This window comes from Balaenoptera physalus, assembly GCF_965194825.1.
Source record: "Balaenoptera physalus genome assembly, chromosome: 10".
Classification (NCBI taxonomy): domain Eukaryota; kingdom Metazoa; phylum Chordata; class Mammalia; order Artiodactyla; family Balaenopteridae; genus Balaenoptera; species Balaenoptera physalus.
The window spans coordinates 102,590,689-102,615,711 of record NC_138889.1 but is presented as its reverse complement, the minus strand read 5'-3'; the positions used below and the strand labels follow the sequence as shown (position 1 = coordinate 102,615,711).

General features: G+C 39.7%; 1 protein-coding gene across 5 annotated transcripts; it reads left to right on the top strand.

Moving 5' to 3' along the window:
• Positions 1–990: 990 nt before the first annotated feature.
• On the top strand, positions 991–20,120 carry LOC309667570 (glycine N-acyltransferase-like). Of its 5 annotated transcripts, none has more exons than XM_082476131.1 (7): positions 991–2,038; positions 5,615–5,756; positions 7,494–7,589; positions 10,691–10,798; positions 12,720–12,846; positions 15,104–15,275; positions 19,573–20,120. In XM_082476131.1, exons 2-7 carry the CDS (start codon positions 5,754–5,756, stop codon positions 19,973–19,975), a joined length of 909 nt encoding a protein of 302 aa, XP_082332257.1. In that variant the 5' UTR covers positions 991–2,038; positions 5,615–5,753; the 3' UTR covers positions 19,976–20,120. The 5 variants fall into 5 exon arrangements, with proteins under 5 accessions (XP_082332257.1, XP_082332260.1, XP_082332261.1 ...); XM_082476132.1 differs by lacking the exon at positions 991–2,038 and adding an exon at positions 2,058–2,110; XM_082476133.1 differs by lacking the exon at positions 991–2,038 and adding an exon at positions 4,178–5,414.
• The last annotated feature ends 4,903 nt before the right edge of the window (positions 20,121–25,023 follow it).

The window sequence follows — 25,023 nt, the reverse complement described above, 5'->3', positions numbered from 1 at the left end:
CAAATTAAATCCCAAACACTCAGACATTTGAAACCTTGAGTTATTCCTAATGAAATGATAAAAGGTTAAAATTTCTTAGACATAAAAAAAAAGTGAGGATTGTACTAAACTGTATTACATTAATTTTATCAATAATGATACACTTTTTGGACAATACTACGAAAAGAAAATTCCTTGTGCTGTAAAGACAGACATACAAACATTCCTGAGAATCAGGAACTGTTCTTCATGACATAACCCAGATATGAAACACCTACAGAAATAATAAATTTAACCACATCTCATGAGAGGCTTCTGGCTTCTTATCCTATGAGGGAATCAGGTTCTTCTCTGCTAAGCCAGGACTGTGGGAATCTTAGTTAAGACCATTCCAGTGTATTTCCTCCCCAACTCCCCCAGTGTACTATGGGTCCTTTCAAAGAATCTGGAACTGTCAAGTACACCTGGAGTTATACCTGCTAGCTGATGGGACACCGCTAGCTCCAAGTGGTCACCTATGACTGCCCTTCAGAATGACTATCAGGATAAGGAACACACTTCAATCTGTGTAGCCATATCAAACTAGTTTATGTTCTTTAGCCCACAGAGTTAAGGATAATGGAACAGTCTTCAGTTTTCTTTGGCTGACTGGTAAGAATCTGTGCCATTGCAAACACAGTGGATTAACACCAAAGGAAAGCTGGAACAATCTATATGTAAGATAAATAAAATTCCCCCTGGCTTTCTATGCTTTTACAACAGGAAACTGTTTCTTTTCCTAAGTTAGTTCCCTGATATTGTAAAAGTAATTTGCCTCCATACTTCTATCTATCTCCGTTTGCAAGATACATTCTGTATGCTATCTGACTACAGATAATGTTTTAACATGAATTTGTTTTCCTTGAATACCAGGAATCCCAAATTAAGGCAAAACCTTATCTAACATTGTGACTTGTGCATCTTCACTTATATATAATGAGCTAGTTAGGAGCGGCCGCCTTGAGTCAACATAAATGAGGCATTTGGTGAAGATGTTTCTAGGAAAAGCTCACACTGTGTATAACTGTGTAGGACGGTGCAGTAGGACAACATGTCATCTCTTTCTGACATTCTTCTCTTCATTGTGTCACATTAGAATGATCATATCAAAAGGGGCTTGATCCATAAGCACAGGGAAAAAGTATTTCACTAAATATTTTGAGAGATATTTACATATGCAGCTTACCCTACATGACGGTAATTTTGTTTTGCTGTGTTTCATTTAAGAGACATTAATATACATTTTATATTTGTCAGGCACTTACCTAAGCATTTCACAAATGTTAGCCCATTTAACTTAAAAAAACAAAAACCTAGGGAGGGATAAATTGGGAGATTGGGATTGACATATACACACTACTTTATATAAGATAGCTAACTAATAAGGACCTGCTGTATAGCACAGGGAACTCTGCTCAATACTCTGTAATGACCTATATGGGAAAAGAATCTATAAAAGAGTAAGTATATGTATATGATAACTGATTCACTTTGCTGTACACCTGAAACTAACACAACATTGTAAATCAACTATACTCCAATAAAAAATAAAGTAAATAAATAAATAAAAAACAAAATAAAATTTATAAGAAAATTGGGGGAAAAAAACAACCTAGTGAGAATAGGTAGTATTATTTACCTCACCTATAGATGAGGAAACAGAGGCACAGAGAGATTAGATGACTTGGTCAAAGACACACAGCTGGTAAATGGTAGGATTAGGATACAAACCCTTAGTTACAATCAGACTCCCAAATTTGCAGAGGCAGCAGAACATGTGACCCAGAGGGAGGGACCAGGTGCCACTGGATTCCACACCAGCTAACAGAAGCTTCTCCCCACTGCTTTTAAAGAGACAAGGTCTACTTCAACAGCTTCAATTTAGCTATTTCTGTAGAAAAATTACCAAAACACACTTTGCAGTTCCTGGCTGTACTTGCCAGGATAAAGGGAAGTTCATATTCTGGAAAAGTCTGCTGCTTCTCATTTGTTCCTGGGGACCTTTCTCCGTGGAGACAAGGTGAGGGCTCATCTCACTGGAGAGAATCACTGCTTTGTGACACTTGCCTCCTCATTTTTCTCTCACGACAAGGTGGGAAAAATCAAATGCTCTTGTTGGTTTCCACATGAAGGGCCGAGCTTATTTATTGACACTTAGGTTGAAGAAAAGGGAGTCTATTCAATTTGAGAAATAATGCATTGCAGGTACTCTGTATACAGCAGGTGTACTGTGGAAAAAATTCTTGGAAGGATTAAGCCAGGTTTCATTCTAAGCAGACAAATGATATGGAGGGATTTGGGAAGCTGGTGGGTGAGTGGAGAAGTAATAACATTTGCAAGGAAGGATGCTGTTCCAAGTAACATTTATCTAGCACCTAATGTGCCGAGATACTAAGCAAACATCGTTCTATTTAGTCCTGTAGGAAACTTTCTAAAGGACGTAGGTTTTTCTTTAGATACAGGTTAACCAGGAAAGTGAAGTAGTCTGTTCAAAGTCAAAGAGGAAATATGCAGAGGAATGTGGACCAGAATGCAGGCCAGATTTACTGTTAATTCAAATCATGTGAAAAAGAAAGTTAATTTAAAAGATTTTATCGATAATGCTATGGCCATAAAATGTCCTTTTTTTTCTTAATTTATTTTTGGTTTTGTTGGGTCTTTGTTGCTGTGCGCAGGCTTTCTCTAGCTGTGGCCAGCAGGTGTTACTCTTCCTTGCAGTGCCCGAGCTTCTCATTGCGGTGGCTTTTCTTGTTGCGGAGCACGGGCTCTAGGCTCACAGGCTTCAGTAGTTGTGGCTTGAGGGCTCCAGAGCACAGGCTCAGTAGTTGTGGTGCACGGGCTTAGCTGCTTCGCGGCACGTGGGATCTTACTGGACCAGGGCTTGAACCCGTGTCCCCTGTGTTGGCAGGCGGATTCTTAACCACTGCGCCACCAGGGAAGTCCCCATAAAATGTCTTAATATTTTGCTTTCCCTTCTAAATTTATCTTTCTACATCCTTACAATTCTCATATATGTTGCATATAGAATATGTGTAAGCAAAGACTTACCTATTATAATCAGGAATTATGTACTGTTTTATGTTCTACATTTTCTCCTTTTATTTTAGTATTCTCCTGTGTATGTGTGTGTGTGATAGTTATTATGTTAATGGTTCCTAGAGTTGCAACATACTAAGAGATCATAATTTATGTAATCTTATCCTAGTGCTAGACATAGAGATTGTGTCTTGTTTGTTCCTATTTGTTAATGTTGTTTTATAAAACTATTCTTTAGAACTTGTTTTCTGTGTTTGAATTGTTCAGCATTTTGCAAACATTTCCAATAAGGCAAAGGCTGGGTCTGAACTGTGGACTTTGCCCTTTGCCAAAGCTAAACGCTCACCCTGACTGTACAGTGTTCTAGAGCCTCTTCAGGTTTCAGTCTACCCTATTAACTGGACGATATATTTGTTGTTGGTGCTGGTGGTACTTTCCACTGTGTGTATGTGTGCATGCTTATATGTACAGCAGTCTCACATTATGTGATTTGTAGTATTATAACAATGTTACAACCCTAGAAATTTGGCATCAAGCTCATTTTGCCTCTTCTGCTTCATTTTACCTCTTACAAGATGCTTCTGGATAAAAGGTCACATTTGCCTCTCGGAACGTTAGACTTCCACTATCCTGAGGCTCTCAAGGAGATGGAGCCAATGTCTGGAGACATTTGTTTTTCACAATTGAGAGTGGAGGTGTTACTACTGATGGCTAGTGGGTAGAGGCCAGGAACATTACTGTGGTTCTACAGTACACAGAATTGCTTCCCACAGCGAAGAATTGTCTGGGCTGAAATAGAAGTAGTGCTAAATTTAAGGAACCCTGCTCTAAACTGATCAAGAAATTTTTAAAAAGAACATGAATTACCAGTACCGTGTCATCATGAAAAGGTAAATTAAAACCACAGTGAGATAACTCTTCACATCCATAGTTTAGCTAAAATTTAAAAGACCAGCAGTCCGAAAATGATACAAATGAACGTATTTACAAAACAGAAACAGACTCACAGAATTAGAAAACAAATTTATGGTTACCAAAGGGGAAAGGTGTGGGCGGAGGGATAAATTAGAAGTTTGGGATTAGCAGATACACACTACTACATATAAAACAGATAATCAACAAGGACCTACTGTATAGCATAGGGAACTCTACTCAATATTCTGTAATAATTTATATGGGAAAAGAATCTGAATAAGAACAAATATATGTATATGTATAACTGAGTCAGTTTGCTGTAAACATGAAAGCAACACAACACTGTAAGTCAAATATATTTCAATATAAAATAAAATTTTTAAAAATAATAATAACTTAAAAAAAAAAAAAGACCAACAGTCCAAAGCATTGTTGAAGTGTGGAATAATTGGAACTCTCATGATTTGCTGGTAGGAATGTAAAATGAAACAACTACTTAGAAAAAACTGTTTAGCAGTTTCTTATATAGTTAAACATATACTTTCCATTCAATCCAGCTATTCCACTCCTAGGTATTTACCTGAGATAAGTGAAAACATATAACCACTACAAAGCTTTTACATGAATATCCATTGTAGTTCTACTTATTATATCCAGAAAAAGAAAAGAAAAGAAACAACCCAAACACCTATCAACAGATGGATGGATAAATAAATTGTAGTATATTTCTACAATGAAATAATACTCAGAAATAAAAATTAACAAACAACTGATACGTGATCAAATTGTTTTAATCTTAACATCATTATACCACATGAAAAGTACATAGTATGATTACATTATATTCAATATAAGGCAAACTAATCCATAGTGATAGCTGATCAGTTCTTGAGTAGGCTAGCAATGGGGAGCAACTGACTACAAAGAGAAATCAAGAAACACAGGGGATGAAGGAAATGTTCTATATCTGAAAGGTGGTGATGGTTTCATAGGCATATACGTGTGTCAAACCCATAGAATTGTACCCTATATATGTTTTTAATTATGCCCATTTAAATTATTCAACAATAAATGTATTTTTAAAAGATATAACCACAGCTATAGTGATGCTGTCAAAGACTCTCCTCTCCCCAAACCAATAAGTGGACATAGGGAAAAAAATGGCCTGTTGGTGTCCCCAAAGAACTGGAAAGCACCTGGGGGTGTGGGGCAGGATACACACATGGAAAAGTCAAGAATATTCACTCATTCAAGCAATCTCAAATCTGTTCACACAGCAGGTTCCAAAAGGTAAATGAGATCCTTGGAACCATAAGCATTTTCCCATTGAAAGTAAGCAACACTGGTTCCATCTCTACAAGTCTGTATCTTAACTGACCATGCCAAAGGACATATGTTCCTATAAAGAAGAAAGCCAAGAACATGCTGGACAGAGATCTGGAAAGGTAAAGTGCCTCAGCACAAAAGGACTAAGTACATAAATCTACCTTTTTCCTGCTTCCTTCAGGGAATGATAATAATAATGACATATTAATATTATTCTCTGTTAGGCACTCTGCTAAGAATTTTACATGCACTTTTTCATTCATTTGGTGCCAGTGCGTGGATTACTTCATTTAATCCTCATGTCTATGATTTTTCCCAGGGCACTATTCTAACTGAAGACGTTCACATCATGGTCTGTGTTTAAGTTACATCCCATTCCTTCAATACAGAAGAACAACCCAATGGACTGATTTGAATTACTGTGTAGTTAACGGCCAGTGACAATATTAATAATAACAATGGTAAAAATAATAACATTTTGAGATAATATATGCTGGAAACTTCTCTATGCACTTAATATGTATTAACTCATTTAATTATCACAGCAATTTTCTAAGATAGGATCTCTTTTCAGAGAATTTATTAATGAGGAAGCCAAGGAACAAGGAAGTCAAGTAACTTTTTGAAGATTACATAGCTTGTTAGTGGTGACATTGGGATAATCATGGACAGTAACTTAATCATGAAAGATGCGCTTGCATATTTAAAGAATGTGTTTGTTCGATGTGACCAACAGGGTTTAATTTCCAAAATATACAAACAGCTCTTACAACTCTATAAAAACAACAACCAAAAAAGAACCCGATCGAAAAATGGGCAGAAAACCTAAATAGACAATTCTCCAAAGAAGAAATACAAATGGTCAATAGGCACATGAAAAGATGCTCAACATCACTAATTATTAGAGAAATGCAAATCAAAACTACAATGAGGTATCACCTCACACCAGTCAGAATGGCCACCATTAAAAACTTTACAAATAACAAATGCTGGAGAGAATGTGGAGAAAAGGCAACCTTTGTACGCTGTTGGTGGGAATGTAAGTTGGTACAGCCACTCTGGAAAACAGTATGGAGGTTCCTTAGAAACTAAAAACAGAATTACCATATGATACAACAATCCCACTCTGGGCATATATCCAGACAAAACTCTAATTCAAAAAGATACAGGTACCCCTATGTTCATAGCAGCACTATTCACAATAGCCAAGACATGGAAACAACCTAAATATCCATTGACAGATGAATGGATAAAGAAGATGTGGTACATATGTACAATGGAATACTACTCAGCCATAAAAAAGAATGAAATAATGCCATTCGCAGCAACATAGGTGCAAATAGAGATTATCATGCTAAGTGAAGTAAGTCAGAAAGAGAAAGACAAATACCATATGATATCACTTCTATGTGGAATCTAAAATATGACACAAATGAACCTATTTATGAAACAGAAACAGACTCACAGACATAGAGAACAGACTTGTGGTTGCCAAGGGGGAGGGGGTTGGGGGAGGGATGGAGTGGGAGGGTGGGGTTAGCAGATGTAAGCTATTATATACAGAATGGATAAACAACAAGGTCCTGTTGTATAACACAGAGAACTATATTCAATATCCTGTGATAAACCACAATGGAAAAGAATTTTTTTTTAAAAAATGTATATATATATATAACTGAATCATTTTGCTGTACAGCAGAAATTAACACAACATTGTAAATCAACTATACTTCAATTTAAAAAAGAATATGTTTGTTAAAATATATGTGTCTTTAATGACTGAAATTCAGGGTAGTATAAGAAAGTGAAGTGAAAATTATCAGAAAGAGAACCCTGTGCTTTCTGCCCGTCTCATCCTTCCTTGGAGTTGGTGAGGACTTCAGTGACAGTGACACCAATAAAAGGCACTGAAGAAGGGCTTGGACATAGGTATTAGGGTAGAATCTTCGGCTCTTATTTCTTTGTGTCTTCTATGAGGTGACCCCTTCAGGACTTTTATGATGCTCTTCTAAACTCCTGTCCTTCATAGTAAGGCTAGAAATCTATGGTGACTATACTTCCTCCCCCTCTCCCAGAGCAGTTTTCTAGGCAAATTTATCTCACCTGTTATCTTCTAAGGTTCAGGTAAATGTGTGCCAATCTATTCCTATTGGTTCAGTATCTTCTCATTCCTGGCTGTTTCTTGGTCTTCTCTCTAGGCTAAGGTACCTGCCAAGATGCTCCACTTACAGGGTCCACAGATGCTGCAGATGCTAGAAAAATACTTAAGGAAGAGCCTCCCTGAGTCCTTAAAGGTGAGCATGGGACATTCTTAGGGAACCAAATGGTTGCGTCTTCTTGTAACAGAGGTGAGAAAGAGAATGAGCTTTTATTGAGCACCCATTCTGTGGCAGGAAATCACTCATGCTGCATCTCACATAGTTCACGCCACCTCTTGGCAAGGGAGGTCTATTATACTCGTGTCCCAGAAGAGGAAACAGGTCTCAGTACTATGACTTGCCTGATACTTTTAAGTGGCAACAAAACCACTCTCTGCAGACTCAAAAACATTTCCTTGATTTCTCTTTAAAAGGTTGATCTAAGTACATACTAATTTTTAAACATTTGTGCCCAAGGCAAGGTTAACCACCATGTACCTTCTTGGAACATTTAATAGGTCAACTCCTATTTCTTTGAAATCCAAAAGATTGTGCACTATCCATGGAGGAGACCTAGAAATAATTATATACTATTCATTATTTTATTGCAGCAATATTTGCTACAAAGTGGCTGGATTTATGCACATTTTATTTATATTTGCATTTTTAACATTCAGAGGACTGATGAAACGAGTAAAATGCTTTTCTTTCATTTTTTATTTTTTGGCCATGCATCTCATGGAATCTTTGTTCCCCGACCCAGGATTGAACCCAAGCCCTCGGCAGTGAAAGTGTGGAGTCCTAACCACTGGACCGCCAGGGAAGTCCCTAAACTGCTTTTTAAAAGCTCCTTTTACACCTAAAGATAGAAGCTTAAGTCACATGCAACCACTGCCCAGCACCAGCACCAATGGGGACATCAAGGTCAGAACAACGCCAGCGCAGTTCATTAGTGGCAATAGAAAGCACTTATAGCCCTTACCTCGTCCCAGCCACTGGGCTTTATCTGTGAACTCATATAAACTTCAAAACTCCCACATGAGGAGGGTGTCACTCTTCTCCCTATGTTGTAGATGATGCATCTGACCAAGGAAACTTAATTTACTTGCCCAACTGGTTACTCTTGAGGCCAGAAATATAATCAACTTACCCAACTTCAACTCACCTGAGGCTACCTGCATGCTTTGAGCAAAATAGACCCTCAACTTCAGATGTTGTTAAGAATGAGGAGAGACTGGATCTCTCATATATTGCTGGTAGGAATGGGAGATGGTACAGCCACTCTTGAAAAGCAATTTGTAAGTTCCTAACTAATCTTGCAACCAGCACACAACCAGCAATTACAATTCTGCTCATTTGCCCCAGACAAATACAAGTTTATTTTCACACAAAACTATGTACATGAATGTCTATAACAACCTTATCCATAATAGTCAAAAGCTGAAAACAACTCAGATGTCCTTCACATAGGTGAATGGCTAAATGAACGGTGGTACATCCCTACTATGGAATACTACTAAATGACAAAGAAATGACCTATTGATACCTGCAACAATTTGGATGAAGCTCCAGAAAATTATGCTGAGTGGAAAAAAAAGCCAATCCCAAAGGGCTACATGCTACATGAGTCCATTTATATAAAATTCTTGAAATAACAAAATTATAGACATGGAGAAGAGATTGATGGTTGCTGGAGGTGAAGGAGGAGGTGAGCAGTGGAGGGTAATGGGTGTCGCTCTATAGAGCAGCACGAGTGATCCTCGTGTTGGTGAAACTGTTCCACATCTTGACTGTATCAGTGTCAAAATCCTGGGGGTGGTGTTCTACGGGCACAGGGACACCAGGTCTCTGCACTTTACCGAGATCACACAGTAAGTAGCCAGGGTTTTATTCCAGGCAGGTTCACCCTTGAAGCCAAGTACTAACCATTATGCTCATCCACTGGGCATAACGCCTTGGACATTGGTCGATAAAGTTGTATATTTCAATTTCTATTATTAGTTTTGTCAAGAACATGCACCCTAATCCTACCACGGGAGTTAGGTTGATGACAGTGACATCGCGTTGGTTCTGTGGCTAAAAGGGCAGACTCAGCATCCAGCCTGCCTGGGTCTGTGCCTGCCTCTTCCACCGTCAAGCTGCATGTCGATGCCACATCGCTTAACTTTTACATGCTTTAGTTTTCTCATACAAAAAGGGAGTAATGAGGGACCTCCTTGGTGACCCATGGTTAGGACTTGGTGCTTTCACTGCCCAGGGCCTGGGTTCGATCCCTGGAGGGGAAACTAAGATCCCACAAGCCACGCAGCCAAGAAAAAAGAGAAGGGAGTAATGAGAGCTCTAACCTCTTGGGGTTATTGTCAGGATGAGAACACTTTATGTTGAACAGGTGGAACTGTGCCTTGCACGCAGAGAAGCTATGCAAATATTAGCCACTATTATTACAGATCAGACCATAAATTTACAGTGGGGTGAATTGTGGATACATCTTATGTGAGGCTAATGTTTTGAAAGACCTGGCATAATTTGGGGTGAGTTGAATCTATTCACCTTCCTCAATCTTAACCATTTGTAAACCATCCTTTTACTCTGGGGAAGAGAAAGGTAAGCATTCTTCTATGGGTAGACTAACTGGCTTTATTTTTATTTACTATAAAAGGACCAAAGAGACAATTGTCCCCGACCTTTAATTACTACAGCCTCCACTTATTGGTAGGAAATATTTACCTTTACCAGAGGATAATTTAAAAATATATGTTAAAAAGCCTTAAACATGTAGATAACTTTAGGCCCAGCAACCTCTCTTCTAAAAACCTTCCCTAAGCAAATATCAGTTACATATGCAAATATTTCTGCAAAAAGATATTCTTTGAAGGGTCACTGTTTACACTGAAAAGTTGGAAACACCTGGAGTGGAGTGTATCTGATATTTTTCATTTTTTGTGAAGTTTGTTGTGTGTGTACATGAATAGAAGGAAATTTATTAAAGATTTTATTAAATTCTACAATGGGAGAGTTCATAATTTTTATTCATAAATTTCATTGGTCTGAATATTTTCTATATGAATATTTTTTAAAGATATATTTATTGGGGCAAAAATTAGAACCTAAAAAATGGTCTGCAGAAATTCTCATTAGGTGACTTCCAATCAAAAAATTTCATTATTTCATAGAAATAAACCTTGTCCTGATCAAACAAGGCACTTTGCCATCCCTTCCTAATAAGCTGACCCTCTCACTTTGTCCGGATACTGCAGGTTTATGGGACCACCTTCCACATAAACCAAGGAAACCCTTTCAAGCTAAAGGCCCTGGTGGACAAGTGGCCTGATTTTAATACGGTGGTTATCCGCCCTCAGGAGCAGGTAAGGTGCCAGATGTGGAATGAATATGCATCTATGTTTATATTTGCTATGTGCTTACCATGCACCTGGCAGTGTGGTAGACCCTGGGATTATAGAAATGAATCGAGGTGTTGGTTAACAAGTCCTCGTCCTCAAAAAGCCCACAGCCCGGAGGAGATTACAGATAAATCCACAGATAAATTACAGCGTCGTGTGAAACAGGCAGGATCAAAACACAGATAGCATCCTGCTGCTGCTTAAGACCAAACACACTTTGTCATTTCTTGCACCCAGTTTGTGGGAATAGAGGCAACCAGTGGGAGGTTGTGGTAATGTAGGATTATATAGATGGTCACTTTTGTTAAAGGTATCAAAGGAGCATTTCCCAGGCTAGATTTCTGCATTGTAATAAATGAAACCCATTTTAAACCCTTAACCCAAGGGAAAAAAAGATATTTCCTACCTTTTAAAAACACCAATTTTGAAACCACACCAACTCATTCGTGCTAACTCCAAACTTCTCATTGTGATACTGTCTTCCCATTGAGATGCTGCAGGGTGTTATAACCTACTGTCATCAATAAAGCAAATAAAACAGGGCAGGAAAAAGACTATATGTGGTAGAGGTTGCAGGGAGAGGATCAGAAATGCTTCTTAGTAGAAATTTTACCAAAACTGGATGTTGAAGACAAATAAGATTTTTTACATGGTGGCAGGGAGGGACTGTGTTCAAAGCAGAGAAAATAGTAGTTGCAAGGCATAAGGTCTGAAACAACAGAGTGAACTAAGGAAAATGATTCACATTTGGTTGTATATATAAGTCCATGCCACTCTCTCACTTCGTCCCAGCTTACCCTTCCCCCTTCCCATGTCCTCAAGTCCATTCTCTACATCTGCGTCTTTATTCCTGTCCTGCCCCTAGGTTCTTCAGAACCATTTTTTATTTATTTATTTAGATTCCATATGTATGTGTTAGCATATGGTATTTGTTTTTCTCTTTCTGACTTATTTCACTCTGTATGACTGACTCTAGGTCCATCCACCTCACTACAAATAACTCAATTTCGTTTCTTCTTATGGCTGAGTAATATTCCATTGTATACATGTGCCACATCTTCTTTATCCATTCATCTGTGAGAGGACACTTAGGTTGCTTCCATGTCCTGGCTACTGTAAAGAGAGCTGCAATGAATATTGTGGTACATGACTCTTTCTGAATTATGGTTTTCTAAATGAGTATGTTTTTTAATTGTTGGTGGAATTGTTGTTTGTTTAACAATGGTATGATTTTTTTTTAAAGAAAGCAAAGCTACTTCACCTTTTTCTTGGTTTCATAATTTGTAGGAGGATTGTCTAACCTGTTAACTGTATCGGTTTTAATAAAGACATGTTCATAGACCACATGTTCTAAAAATCTTTGCACTAAAGCAAGATTTATTCTTTTGGCCAGGGATTTCGCTTCTCAACTGTCATTTTACATGAGCTGGCAGGACTAGATTAGTCACAATCCCAAGTGGATGCTAGCTCGGTTTTTGCTGGCTATTGACTTTGCTGATGGAAGTGGATTCAGTGACATATAGAAGGCACAGTGTTCTCAAGAGCAGAAAGGGACAGCAAGCCTCAGTGCTCAGTCACTTTTCAAGCTTCTTAATGAGTTTTATGGAGGGATAGAAAAATAATTTTAAATGGATCATTTTTGCTTGGTTTGAAAATTTAAAGCATTAGGAGTAGTTTTGTTCAGGACATTTTTCATTGTTAGTTGAATCAGGGAGTCCTTGACTTGATCTCATGATGTAAATAATCCTTCAATAAAATCAATACAACAAAAAAACTAATATTTTAGTATTTAAAAGTATCATAATATAATGGAACCCTGAAAACGAATATGGCAATCACTAAATACAAGCATTTTGGTTGATTCTACTTTTCCCAACCCAAACAGGAGATGACAGATGACCTTGATCACTACACCAATACTTACCAAGTCTACTCCAAGGACCCTAAGAAATGTCAGGAATTCCTTGGTTTGCCAGAAGTCATCAACTGGAAGCAACATTTGCAGATTCAAAGTAAGGGAACCAGGATGTGTGCTGGCTACTGAGATCTCCCATGTCTGTATCTGTAGTGTCACTTTTCATTTTGTTTTTTTTTTAAGAGAGAGAATAGAATCCCAGCATTTTTTTTAAATTAATTAATTAATTTATTTATTTAATATTTACGGCTGTGTTAGGTCTTCGTTTCTGTGCAAGGGCTTTCTCTAGTTGCGGCAAGCGGGGCCCACTCTCCATCGCGGTGCGCGGGCCTCTCACTATCGCGGCCTCTCTTGTTGCGGAGCACAGGCTCCAGACGCGCAGGCTCAGTAGTTGTGGCTCACGGACCTAGTTGCTCCGCGGCATGTGGGATCTTCCCAGACCTGGGCTCGAACCCGTGTCCCCTGAATTAGCAGGCAGATTCTCAACCACTGCGCCACCAGGGAAGCCTCACTTTTCATTTTGAATTACAGCCCTACATCCTCTAAATCTTTACTCCAAGTCCTAGACAGCCTGCTGTCCATTCTTTCTCTCAGCTGCCACTACTACCTCCATAGTTGTTAGTTCACAAACTTATTTGGGAGCTTCCCAGGTGAAATCTGAAACCAGCCCCCATATACATGTATGGCAAGGAGAGACCTAAGAAACGGGCAAACCACTTCCAATTGGTAGGTGGCAAGCTTAATAAGCAGGGGAACTTCCAGGCTTGTCTCAGGAGACTGCAGGATGAGTATATCACCTCACCCACCTGCCCAAATCTTAAACATTTATATAGTGGCCTTAACTGGGTTCAGTCATGTACCCAATCCAGATATCTCAACACCACATTTCAATCTCAGGCTGTGTCCTTGGAGCAGCTTCTGGGAGCTGGGAAGGCAAGTGGGAAGCACATTCCAAGGAGGGGAGGGAGTGGGGAACCTCCAGTTGCCTGGGTCCAGCTCATGGGTCAACAGGTAGCACGTCTTCTTGATGACCTCCTCCAACAATAGTGAATTAGAACTTGAAGACTGCAGTACATGGGGTTTACATAGGAAATCATGAATAACATAATTTCTTAATAGCTAAGGATTCATGGTTTATTCCAGGATCTATTAGAGAGCTTGAATATGGGAGCAGAGCTTTCCTTCTGTCTCATCTCCGTTTTATCATTGTCTTATTTACAAAGGAGAAATTTAGTAGTTAAGAATGTATTTGGGAATTCCCTGGCGGTCCAATGGTTAGGACTCTGTGCTCTCACTGCCAGAGGCCTGGCCCAAGTTCGATTCCTGGTCAGGGAACTAAGATCCTGCAACAAAGATCCCCCAAGCTATTGTGCGGCCAGAAAAAAAAAAAAAAAAGTATTCTCTGGAGTCAGACTACCTAAAATTGTGACCTTGTTGGGCCTGTTAGTAGTTCTGTGATCTAAGGCAAGGAACAAACTCTCCGGGGATCAGTTTCCTTATATATAAAAATGAGGATTAGAATAGTACCCAAAACATAAGCCATTTAAAGATTGAATAAGATCTTGAATGAGAAGTGCTTAGCACTATGCCTGACTTCATCAGTTAGGTTTTCAAACCATCCCCAAATAGTGACTGCAAACCACAATCATTTATTAGCTCACGATTTTGTGGGTCAGCGATTTGGACTAGACTCAGCTGGGTGACTCTTCTGCTGGTCTCTCTTAGATTCACCCATTGGCTGCAGTCAGCTGGGGGTTGTCAGTGAGCTGGTAGGACTAAGTTAGCCACAATCTCAAGTTTGGCTGTTAATGCTGGCTTTGTCTGTGCTGGCCACTGACTGCGCTGATGAAGTGGCTTGGGTGACGTATAGAAGTCACAGGTTCTCAAGAGCAGAGAGAAAAGGCAAACCTCCATGCATAGTCACTTTTCAAGCTTTTTACTGATTCATATTTGTTGTTTTTCCATTGGCCAAAGCAAGTTTCATGGTGAATCCCATAGTCAGTTAAGGAGAAAAAAATCATGATAGTGAAGAGGAACAAACTCAGACCACTGTAGCAACAATCTACTGCACTGAGTGCATAGAATTTTTCAATCAATTTTGGTTATTATCTTTATACCTCATCTCCTTTGATGGTCGTAACTGTACTGTGATGTATTCAGGAATCGTAGTATTATCCCAATTTTGAATTATTTTTAAATATGAGAGTGATTTGCCATTATCCCATTAGAAGTCTTTTCATGATGGAACACGAGTTTTAATAATTGGAAATCTTCAAACTTTGCAGCCGTTGGACAGCTTTTTCCTGACACTTAAAGAACAGTGATATCTCATATAATTCATTTCCTCCATCTAGGTTCACAATCCAGCCTGGATGATGTGATAAAAAATCTTGCGGCTATTAAATTGGGCAAGGTGAAGCAAACACAGTGCTTTCTCTATATGGTCTCTGAGACAGCAAAGAAATTGGCTACTTCCTTGCTGGATGAAAAAAACGTATCACCCAATGGTGATAAATACAAGTCCATGTAAGTCTGAAAGAAGTTGCTTTGGGGAATTCCCTGGTGGTCCAGTGGTTAGGACTCTGCACTTTTCACTGCTTGCCAAGGACACAGGTTCAATCCTTCTGGTCTGGGAACTAATTAAGATTCCGCCCGCAAGCTGCATAGCGTGGCAAAAAACAAAAACAAGAACAAAACAAAACAAAAAAGAAAGAAGCCTCATATCTGTCACCACTGAATTAGCCAGCACATTCTAGGACAGTCACAAAAAAGCACAACAAACTGGGGTGGCTTAAAACAGCAGAAATTTATTCTCACAGTTGTGGAGGCCAGAAGTCCCAAGTCCATGTGTTGGCGAGCCTCTGTTCCCTTCAAAGCCTCTGGGAGGGAATCCTTCCTTGCCTCTTCCAGATTCTGGTGGCTCTAGGCATTCCTTGGCTTGTGGCTTTGATACCAACCAGGGTTCTTGGCCTTCCCCAATCAATAGAAATTGATTAGAGGCCAGACAAGAAGTTCAGGCGAGGCTTTATTGGGAGCTTGCTGCAGCAGCGGGGAGGAAGAACAAGCAACAGGTTCCCTTGCTTGCTTGCTGGCTGAGGCAGGGGGTCGAGCTGGTTCCTTATATGGGGTGAGAGTAGGGGTGTGTCCAGGGGTCGGGCCGGAGGGGTGGCTTAGGTGGCCTGCCCACCCCTTTGGTGGTGTTTTGTGCAGGGGGCATGAGCAGTGCCCTGCTTTTGCTCCCAACACCCTGTTTTTTGCTCCTGGCTCTTCAAAAGTGGGAATTGGGCGTTTTGGGTCTTTTTGTCCCTTTGTCCATAATTTGCCCCAACTGCACATGCACACAGTTATTTTTGGTTTCTTATAGTTTCTTTGTATTTTGTTGCCCGAGGAGAAGTTTGTGCAGGTGCAAGCATTGTAGTGCTGCAGCAAAGGGTTCCAGGTCCCAGCCTGGCTCAGCTTCATCACTCTCATTTCTGAATTTGCCTTCACATGGGTGTCTCTGTGTGTGTTTGTGTCTTTTCTTCTGTCTATTATAAGGACACTTTTTGTTGGATTAAAGGCCCACTAGGTAATCCAGGATGATTTCATGTTGGGATCCTAAATGTACTTACACCTGCAAGGATGCTTTTTCTAAATAAGGTCACATTTTCAGGTTCCAGGTGGACACACCATTTGAGTGGACACACCATTCAACCCACTATACCTCTTACCTTCTCTTCCAGCTTTTGCTTTGGTCTCCTAAGCATCCATTTTCTGCCAGGCAGCCAGAGTAATCTTTTTTTAAAAAAAGTGCACATTAGACCATGTTCTTCCCCTGCTTAAAAGACTCCAGTACTTCCCATCTCACTTGGAAATAATTCGGAACTCCAACATGATCCTATAAGAACCAACACACATCTACTTTTTAGACCTCATCTCCTCTCTTGCTTACTGCCCCCAACAACACTGGTCTTCCTCCTGCCATCAATCATTGCAAGCTCAGGCTTTTTTTTTTTTTCGAATTGTATTTTATTTTATTTTTTATACAGCAGGTTCTTATTAGTTATCTATTTTATGTATATTAGTATATATATGTCAATCCCAATCTCCCAGTTCATCCCACCCCCCCATCCGCCTTTCCCCCACTGCTGTCCATATGTTTGTTCTCTACATCTGTGTCTCTATTTCTGCCTTGCAAACAGGTTCATCTATACCATTTTTCTAGATTCCACATATATGCATTAGTATACGATATTTGTTTTTCTCTTTCTGACTTACTTCACTCTGTATGACAGACTCTAAGTCCATCCACATCTCTACAAATGACCCATTTTCGTTCCTTTTTATGGCTGAGTAATATTCCATTGTATATATGTACCACATCTTCTTTATCCATTTGTCTGTCAGTGGGCATTTAGGTTGCTTCCATGACCTGGCTATTGTAAATAGTGCTGCAATGAACATTGGGGTGCATGTGTCTTTTTGAATTATGGTTTTCTCAGGGTATATGCCCAGTAGTGGGATTGCTGGGTCATATGGTAATTTTATTTTTAGTTTTTTAAGGAACCTCCATACTGTTCTCCATAATGTCTGTATCAATGTACATTCCCACCAACAGGGCAAGAGGGTTCCCTTTTCTCCACACCCTCTCCAGCATTTGTTGTTTGTAGATTTTCTGATGATGCCCATTCTAACCAGTGTGAGGTGATACCTCATTGTAGTTTTGATTTGCATTTCTCTAATAATTAGTGATGTTGAGCAGCTTTTCATGTGCTTCTTGGCCATCTGTATGTCTTCTTTGGAGAAGAGTCTATTTAGGTCTTCTGCCCATTTTTTGATTGGGTTGTTTGTAAGCTCAGGCCTTTTGAGTCAGCTTTTCCCTCTGCCCCCACCCCACCCAATCCTGACACACATGACTCCTTTTGCTGTTCAGAACTGCTCAAATGTCACCTTCCAGAGAGTCCAGGCTAGACCACTCCACCTAAAATCACTTCCCAGTTATTTTCCACACATGACCCACTTTTATTTTCTTTGTAGCACTTATGATTATTTGAAATTAGCTAATTTAGTTAACAGTCTTACTTACTGGATGTTTGAACTCTCCCCAACAACGTTGCAAACCCCACGAGAGAGAGCAGGTACCTTCCCTGTCTTGTTCACTGATAGATCTTCCACAGATAAAACAGTGCCTGGTATATAGTAGGTATTTAATAAATGTGTTCAGTAAATTCACTTGACAAACAAAAGTTTTCCAATAAAGAGAATTTCAACAAATAATATATTTTCCCCCATTGATATCCAGTCTAACACTGAATAGAACTGAACACTGATGGTGGAGATTTGAGCTGAAGATGCCCAATCCCATGGCCTTCCGTTTGTACTCCTGGGAGAGTTTTATTCACTTTGTATCAAAGAATCTCTCTGGATCCCCTTGTCTGCACTGAGGATAGACAGGATGGGAGATATTATCCCCATTTTCCTGACAGAAAACAGACTCAGATGATGAAATAGCTTGTTCCGGTCACATGGATGGTTAAGGGCATAGTGGGCTTGAGTCTAGATCTCCTAGTTCCACCTCATGGGCTCTTCCTAGGACACCTCCCAAAGCCTCTTTACAGCCTGCAGATGCCTTCAGATTCAGTGTTCTGTGTCTCGGGGGCTGCCTGCACTCCATGTCACTGCCCCTTTCTGGACTTCAGCCTCCCCACTTGTTCAACATGGTAGCCAAGGACCTTCACACATCAATATTTTAAGCTCTGGCTCCACTGCTTACTAGCATATGCTTTGGGGCACTTGTTTATATCTCTGCAACTTTTTCCTTCTGTGTAAAATAAGTATAAGAACACCTGCCCTATCTAGGTTGGAAGGTTGCAGCAGAGGCCAAATGAAACAATTGTAGCTAATTTCTGTAGAGGATTTATTATCTGCCAGGTGCTTGTTCTAAGCCCCTACATCCATTGACTCATTTAAGCCTCACAATGATTCTATAAAGGAGGTGTGATTATCATCCTTATTTATTAGATGAAGAAATAGAGGAAGTGGGAAATGAAGTAATCAGCCCCAAATCACCCAAGGAGTCAGATTATGAACCCAGGCAGCCTGGCTACAGAGCACTTACGCTTAAATATGCTCCTATTCCCCTCTCAGAACAATTGGGGCAGGGGACAAATAAAATACTCCACAGTATATGTGATATTGTTATCGAACCAAACAGCAAAAGAAGTCATGTGTGTCCACTCACAGTAAAGCCAATCTACTGACACTGGGTTGTGGTGAAGGAAAGTACAGCGTTTATGGCAGGGCACCAAGCAAGGAGAATGGGCAGCTCATGCTCAAAAGACTTGAACTCCCCAGTGGCTTTCAGGGAAGGGGTTTTAAAGTCAGTGTGATGGAGGGTGCTACAGGGTTGTGGTCAGCTTGTGCACAGTTCTCGAATTGGTTGGCATCAAGGTGAAGTTTCAAGCATCATCAACCTTCTGGTTTCAACCAGTCTAGGGTCCATGTTCTTGAGGTCAGCAGTTTTCATCTGGTGGGGATCTACTTCCTGTAAAACCAACTTAGGAATGTGTGTCAGGCCCTTATCAATATCTTGCAGGGAATTGTGTCCAGTGATTCTGCCATGTGGCAGATTTATAGTCTAAATTGTTACCAGTTTCTCAGCCCAACAGCTCTTCTGTTTCTAGCTCTTCACATTTTCTAATCACTAACTCTGAAGTTAGCCTTTTGACACTCAAGGGAGGCCTGGGAGGCTAAAGCAAAAGCTTTTTATTTCAAAGGACAGGGATACACAGGCTTGTATACAGTTTCAATATTATGGGCTATTCTTTCCCCTTGTTCCCAATAGCCATCAAAAGGTGTTGAAACTCTCATCCCTGGATCCTACCCACGCTGCCTTGGTGAATAAATTCTGGCATTTTGGTGGCAATGAGAGGAGCCAGCGATTCATCGAGCGCTGTATCTGGGCCTTCCCCACCTTCTGCCTGCTGGGGCCTGAGGGGACCCCTGTGTCCTGGGCCCTGATGGACCAGACAGGAGAGCTGCGGATGGCAGGCACCATACCTGAGTACCGGGCCCAGGGCCTCATCACCTACCTCACCTATGTCCAGATTCAGGCTCTAGACAAACTTGGCTTCCCCATGTATTCCCATGTAGATAGGGCCAATCACATCATGCAAAAACTGAGCTTCAACCTGCAGAGTATCTCCGTGCCCTGTGACTGGAACCAGTGGAACTTTGTACCTCTGTGAAGCAGCCCTGAACACAAGACAGTGTTGAATGGACGGGGCATGTGGCTGGAGGAGCCAATGGGTGATGGAGAGAGGGAATAAACTGTAATCAATGGTAATGAAGGGTCCTGAGCTCTGAGGAAGCAGTGATGGGTAGTGAACAGGATAGCCTCAGTCTCTGTGCTCAAATACCTCCCAGGATTCCCTTAGTTTCCTCAGTAGGAAACAGACCAGGCACCCCAGCTGTCTGGCTTGTACAACTCCCACACTTTCAGCATCCTAGTCATGCTTTATACTTAGTTGTATGTTTTTCTACATTGTTCTTCCTGGAACTACTAGCTCATTGACCCTTGCCAATTTGCCAGAAGGATTGTAATAATTTGTGGGTTCTATGATTTTTTCCCTCTGGCTTTCTATGTTTTGTTTTTAATTGACTAGAGAGTCACATGTCTTCTGAGTAGCTCTTTGAATATCCTCCTTTCCTAGGTCACTTCTTAAGCCTTGTATTATAATCATATGACATATACTATACACACACACCATACATTTCTATAGCTATAGATATAGATGATATATATATATGTGTGTGTGTGTGTGTGTGTGTGTGTGTGTGTGTGTGTGTGTATAATGCAGCAGAGATAATTAAAACAAAAAGACTGATGGGCATTAATATCTTCTTTTGCAACTCCTACTCCAGGAAAGAGATACTAACATTGTCTCTGTCCTCTGAAATTGCACAAGGTGAGAGCTGGGAGTTTCAGATTTACTGGGGGCTTACTGAGGACTAGCCTGGGAAACAGCCTCTCAGATAGCTCTGAGGAACTCCTCCAAAGAGTTAAGGGGGATGGGAATGGTACAAATGAACTTATTTACAAAACAGAAACAGATCCACAGATCTAGAGAAGGAATTTATGGTTACTGGGGTGGGGTGGGGGAGGGGGAGGGGTGGGGGAGGGGATATTTAGGGAGTTTGGGATTGACATGTACACACTGCTATATTTAAAATGGATAACCAGTCCTAGCCACGGCAATCAGAGAAGAAAAAGAAATAAAAGGAATACAAATTGGAAAAGAAGAAGTAAAACTGTCACTATTTGCCAATGACATGATACTATACATAGAAAATCCTAAAGATGCCACCAGAAAACTGCTAGAACTAATCAATGAATTTGGTAAGGTTGCAGGATACAAAATTAAGGCACAGAAATCTCTGGCATTCCTATACACCAACAACGAAAAATCAGAAAGAGAAACTAAGGAAACACTCCCATTTACCATTGCAAGAAAAAGGATAAAATATCTAGGAATAAACCTGCCTAAGGAGGCAAAAGACTTGTACTCAGAAAACGATAAAACACTGATGAAAGAAATCAAAGATGACATAAACAGATGGAGAAATATACCATGTTCTTGGATTGGAAGAATCAATATTGTGAAAATGACTATACCGCCCAAAGCAATCTACAGATTCAATGCAATCCCTATCAAACTACCAATGGCATTCTTCACAGAATTAGAACAAAAAATCGGAGATCGGCTCAGTGCTTTGCAATGACCTAGAGGGGTGGGATAGGGAGGATGGGAGGGAGGCTGAAGAGGGAGGGGATATGGGGACATGTGTATGCATATGGCTGACTCGCTTTGTTGTGCAATAGAAACTAACACAGTATTGTGAAGCAATTATACTCCAATAAAGATGTATTAAAAAAGAAGAGGAAGGAAATTTGATAATACCTGTAAGAAAATAAAAAATAAAATAAAATAAAATGGATAACCAACCAGGACATACTGTATAGCACAGGGAACTCTGCCCAATATTATGTAACAACCTAATTGGGAGAAGAATTTGAAAAAGGATAGATACATGTATATGTATAACTGAATCACTGTTGACAACTGAAACTAACACAACATTGTTAATCAACTGTATTCCAACATAAAATAAAAAGTTTAAAAAAAAGAGGTAAGGGGGGAGGTCAGCATATATGTAATTTTGGAGAAGGTGTACGTGCAATCAAGCACGCTTTTTTTTCTTTTCTTTTCTTCAGATCTTTATTGGAGTATAAATGCTTTACAATGTTGTGTTAGTTTCTGCTATACAACAAAGTGAATCAGCTACATGTATACATATATCCCCATATCCCCTCCCTCTTGAGCCTCCCTCTCACCCTCCCTATCCATCCCTCTAGGTCATCACAAAGCATTGAGTTGATCTGCTTGTGCTATGCAGCAGCTTCCCATTAGCCATCCATTTTACATTTGGTAGTGTATATATGTCAATGTTACTCTCTCACTTCATCCCCAGCTTCCCCTTCCCCCCCCCCAGGCCCTCAAGTCCATTCTCTACATCAGCTTGTTTATTTCTGCCCTGCCACTAGGTTCATCAGTACTGCTTTTTTAAATTCCATATATACGTGTTAGCATATGGTATTTGTTTTTCTCTTTATGACTTACTTCACTCTGTATGACACACTCTAGGTCCATTCACCTCACTACAAATAATTCAATTTTGTTCCTTTTTATGGCTGAGTAATATTCCATTGTATAAATGTGCCACATATTCTTTATCCATTCATCCTTGATGGACATTTAGGTTGCTTCCATGTCCTGGCTATTGTAAATAGTGCTGCAATGAATATTGTGGTGCATGTATCTTTTTGAATTATGGTTTTCTCAGGGTATATGCCCAGTAGTGGGATAAGCACACTTCTTGGTAAGTCACTGTTAGTCACAAGGAAAATATACCTCCATGAATGATTTTAGTGCTTTTCTAATTATGGGAAGATGTAAGAATTGGGGTTCATAAAAGTTTCTCCTGAGAATATCTAACTATCTGAAGACCTGTTCTGCCAGTTTTGCCAGAGCACAAGTGTCTCATTCCTGATCTCTGCCCTGAATTCTTTTCAGGGGGCGTGTTGAAGGTCAGCAACTGCAGTGGCTAATGACTGGATCCTTGTAGAACCAGATGGCGAGTGACATTCTTTAGCTGGGATTTCTAAAAGCTGAGCTTCCTTAATCCCCCTCCTCCAGTCTGCATGTAATAAAGAGATTCCTTGTTTGGTTCTGGAAGCTTAATCTATGTGGTCCACGAAGGAAAATAAGTATAGGGAAAGGAGGAACTGGGGGCACTCAGATCCAGAACAGGGAGTATCGATTATCAGGGACAGGGGTAGGGGAGGCTCTGTGGAGGGAGGAGACTAAGCAGCAGCACATTACTTTGAGATACTTGCTTCCTCTGTGGTGTGACTAAGAGTCTTGTGGGAGTCTCATTGGTGAGGCCACCAGAGAATTCATCTCTGAGTTTCCCTGGGAAGACTGTCCCAACACTGCCAGAGGAAGAGCACCTACTTGAAGGAGAAAAGAAAGAAAGAGAATGACACCACTTTGAGACTTGGGATCACCACAGCCCAACTCCTTAACACATCAAAATAACAGCTGTGCCCTTTATACTTGAGTATCAGCTAAAGCACCACCCCCAGAATGGCCCTGACGTCAGCAAAGGAAGAGGGGCTTTGTGACCCTGGAGTAGGGAGAGGAGACCTCATGACACTCAATAGAGAAAGAAGACCTCATCATACCAGACAAAGAAAGAGAGAGGATAAATGTCATGCTCCTCAGGCTATAGGGGGATTGATTACTACCTCTTGATGTGCAGCTGGGGAGAGAAAGGTTGATTTTGCATTTATCGGTTAGCTGACTTCAAATGAAATTATCTGAGAGGAGTGTTAATAACATGCATTTGAAAGGGTTCATAGGTACATGAGAGGGGAGAGAAGGAAAAACCTGCTGTAGTAGAGATTAGTCTGTTAGCTCTTCCAGCCCAAACCACAAATCCTGACGGTATTTGTTCTGCAGTTCCAAAGAGTTCTTTGAGTCCTTCAGGTCATATTTACTTTCCCCTCTAGGCTAAAGCTGCCACAGGATGATGAAAACATAGGGGTTTTCATCTACTCTTTTAAATTCACTCTATGAATTTTATTATTCTATTTACTAGTCAGTTATGGCTCCACTTTTTAACAATTCCTTTTTAGGAACCTGTAAGTTACATGTAGATCCATTTCTAAAGTTATTTATATATTAGATACTTTAAAACACCCCAAACTGTCTTTATAAATTCCACTTTCTTTTTAAAAACTTCAATCATCTGGCAACAAATAGAACCATTCTAAATAGCATAATCCTCATAAATCTAATATTCAAAATTTATGAATACAATAAATTCAGTGAATCTAAGGTTATCTTAGATTTTTCAAATGTTTACGTGAATTTAGTAATAGTCTAACTTAAAATCATAACTCTAAATCAATTACCAAGATACACATTTCTAGTTAAACTTAAAAGGCAATCACTCTAATAGGTCAAATTCTCTCACAAGTAACAAGTATATAAAATATTAAATATGCAGAACTTCCTTCTTAGCTAAAAATATTAGTACTATGCATCTGATTCTCCTAAACATTTGTATATTAATTCTAATTCTTATAAGAATTGAAAGATGCATACTTATTAAGGAAGATCTTACCATTTTGGGTTATTGAAACTTTGACTACCAGCCAGACAGGAGAATGGCAGGATTTGTGTTTGTCACCATAATGGGACACAATAAACCTGATATATAGACATTACATCAGTAATATCATAACTTCAAGAAGACAGTGGTCACTAAACTTACACCCCAGGAATGGAGTTACAAATATTATCCAGTTCTTCTGTCTACTCATATAATTCTTCATCTCCATCTAGACTGATCAGTTGACTGGGTTTTAAATATTTCAGATATATAAATATATTTCTCTATTTAAATATACAGCCCCTTGAATTTGATGGATTCTTAAGAAACGCAAATATAACAGAGCTTTGTAGCTAATAAAATCTTTCATTCTTTCATATTCTAGGACCATACAACTACTAAGGATATTTAAAATGAACAGAATTTTGCATATTTCACATGGTTTTATCAGCTTGAGGCAATGTCCATTAAGGTCATTCTACTGTCATCCCTCTTTGAGCTAGAAAACACATTCTATCTAGATGGACACCTTCAACCAAGCAATCAAAATTACCACCAA

What these genes read in the sequence shown, in the direction of transcription:
- LOC309667570 (XM_082476131.1), top strand. An exon ending in GCCTCCCTGAGTCCTTAAAG is followed by an intron (nt 7,590 to 10,690) that starts GTGAGCATGGGA and finishes CGGATACTGCAG; the next exon opens with GTTTATGGGACCACCTTCCA. An exon ending in TTATCCGCCCTCAGGAGCAG is followed by an intron (nt 10,799 to 12,719) that starts GTAAGGTGCCAG and finishes CAACCCAAACAG; the next exon opens with GAGATGACAGATGACCTTGA.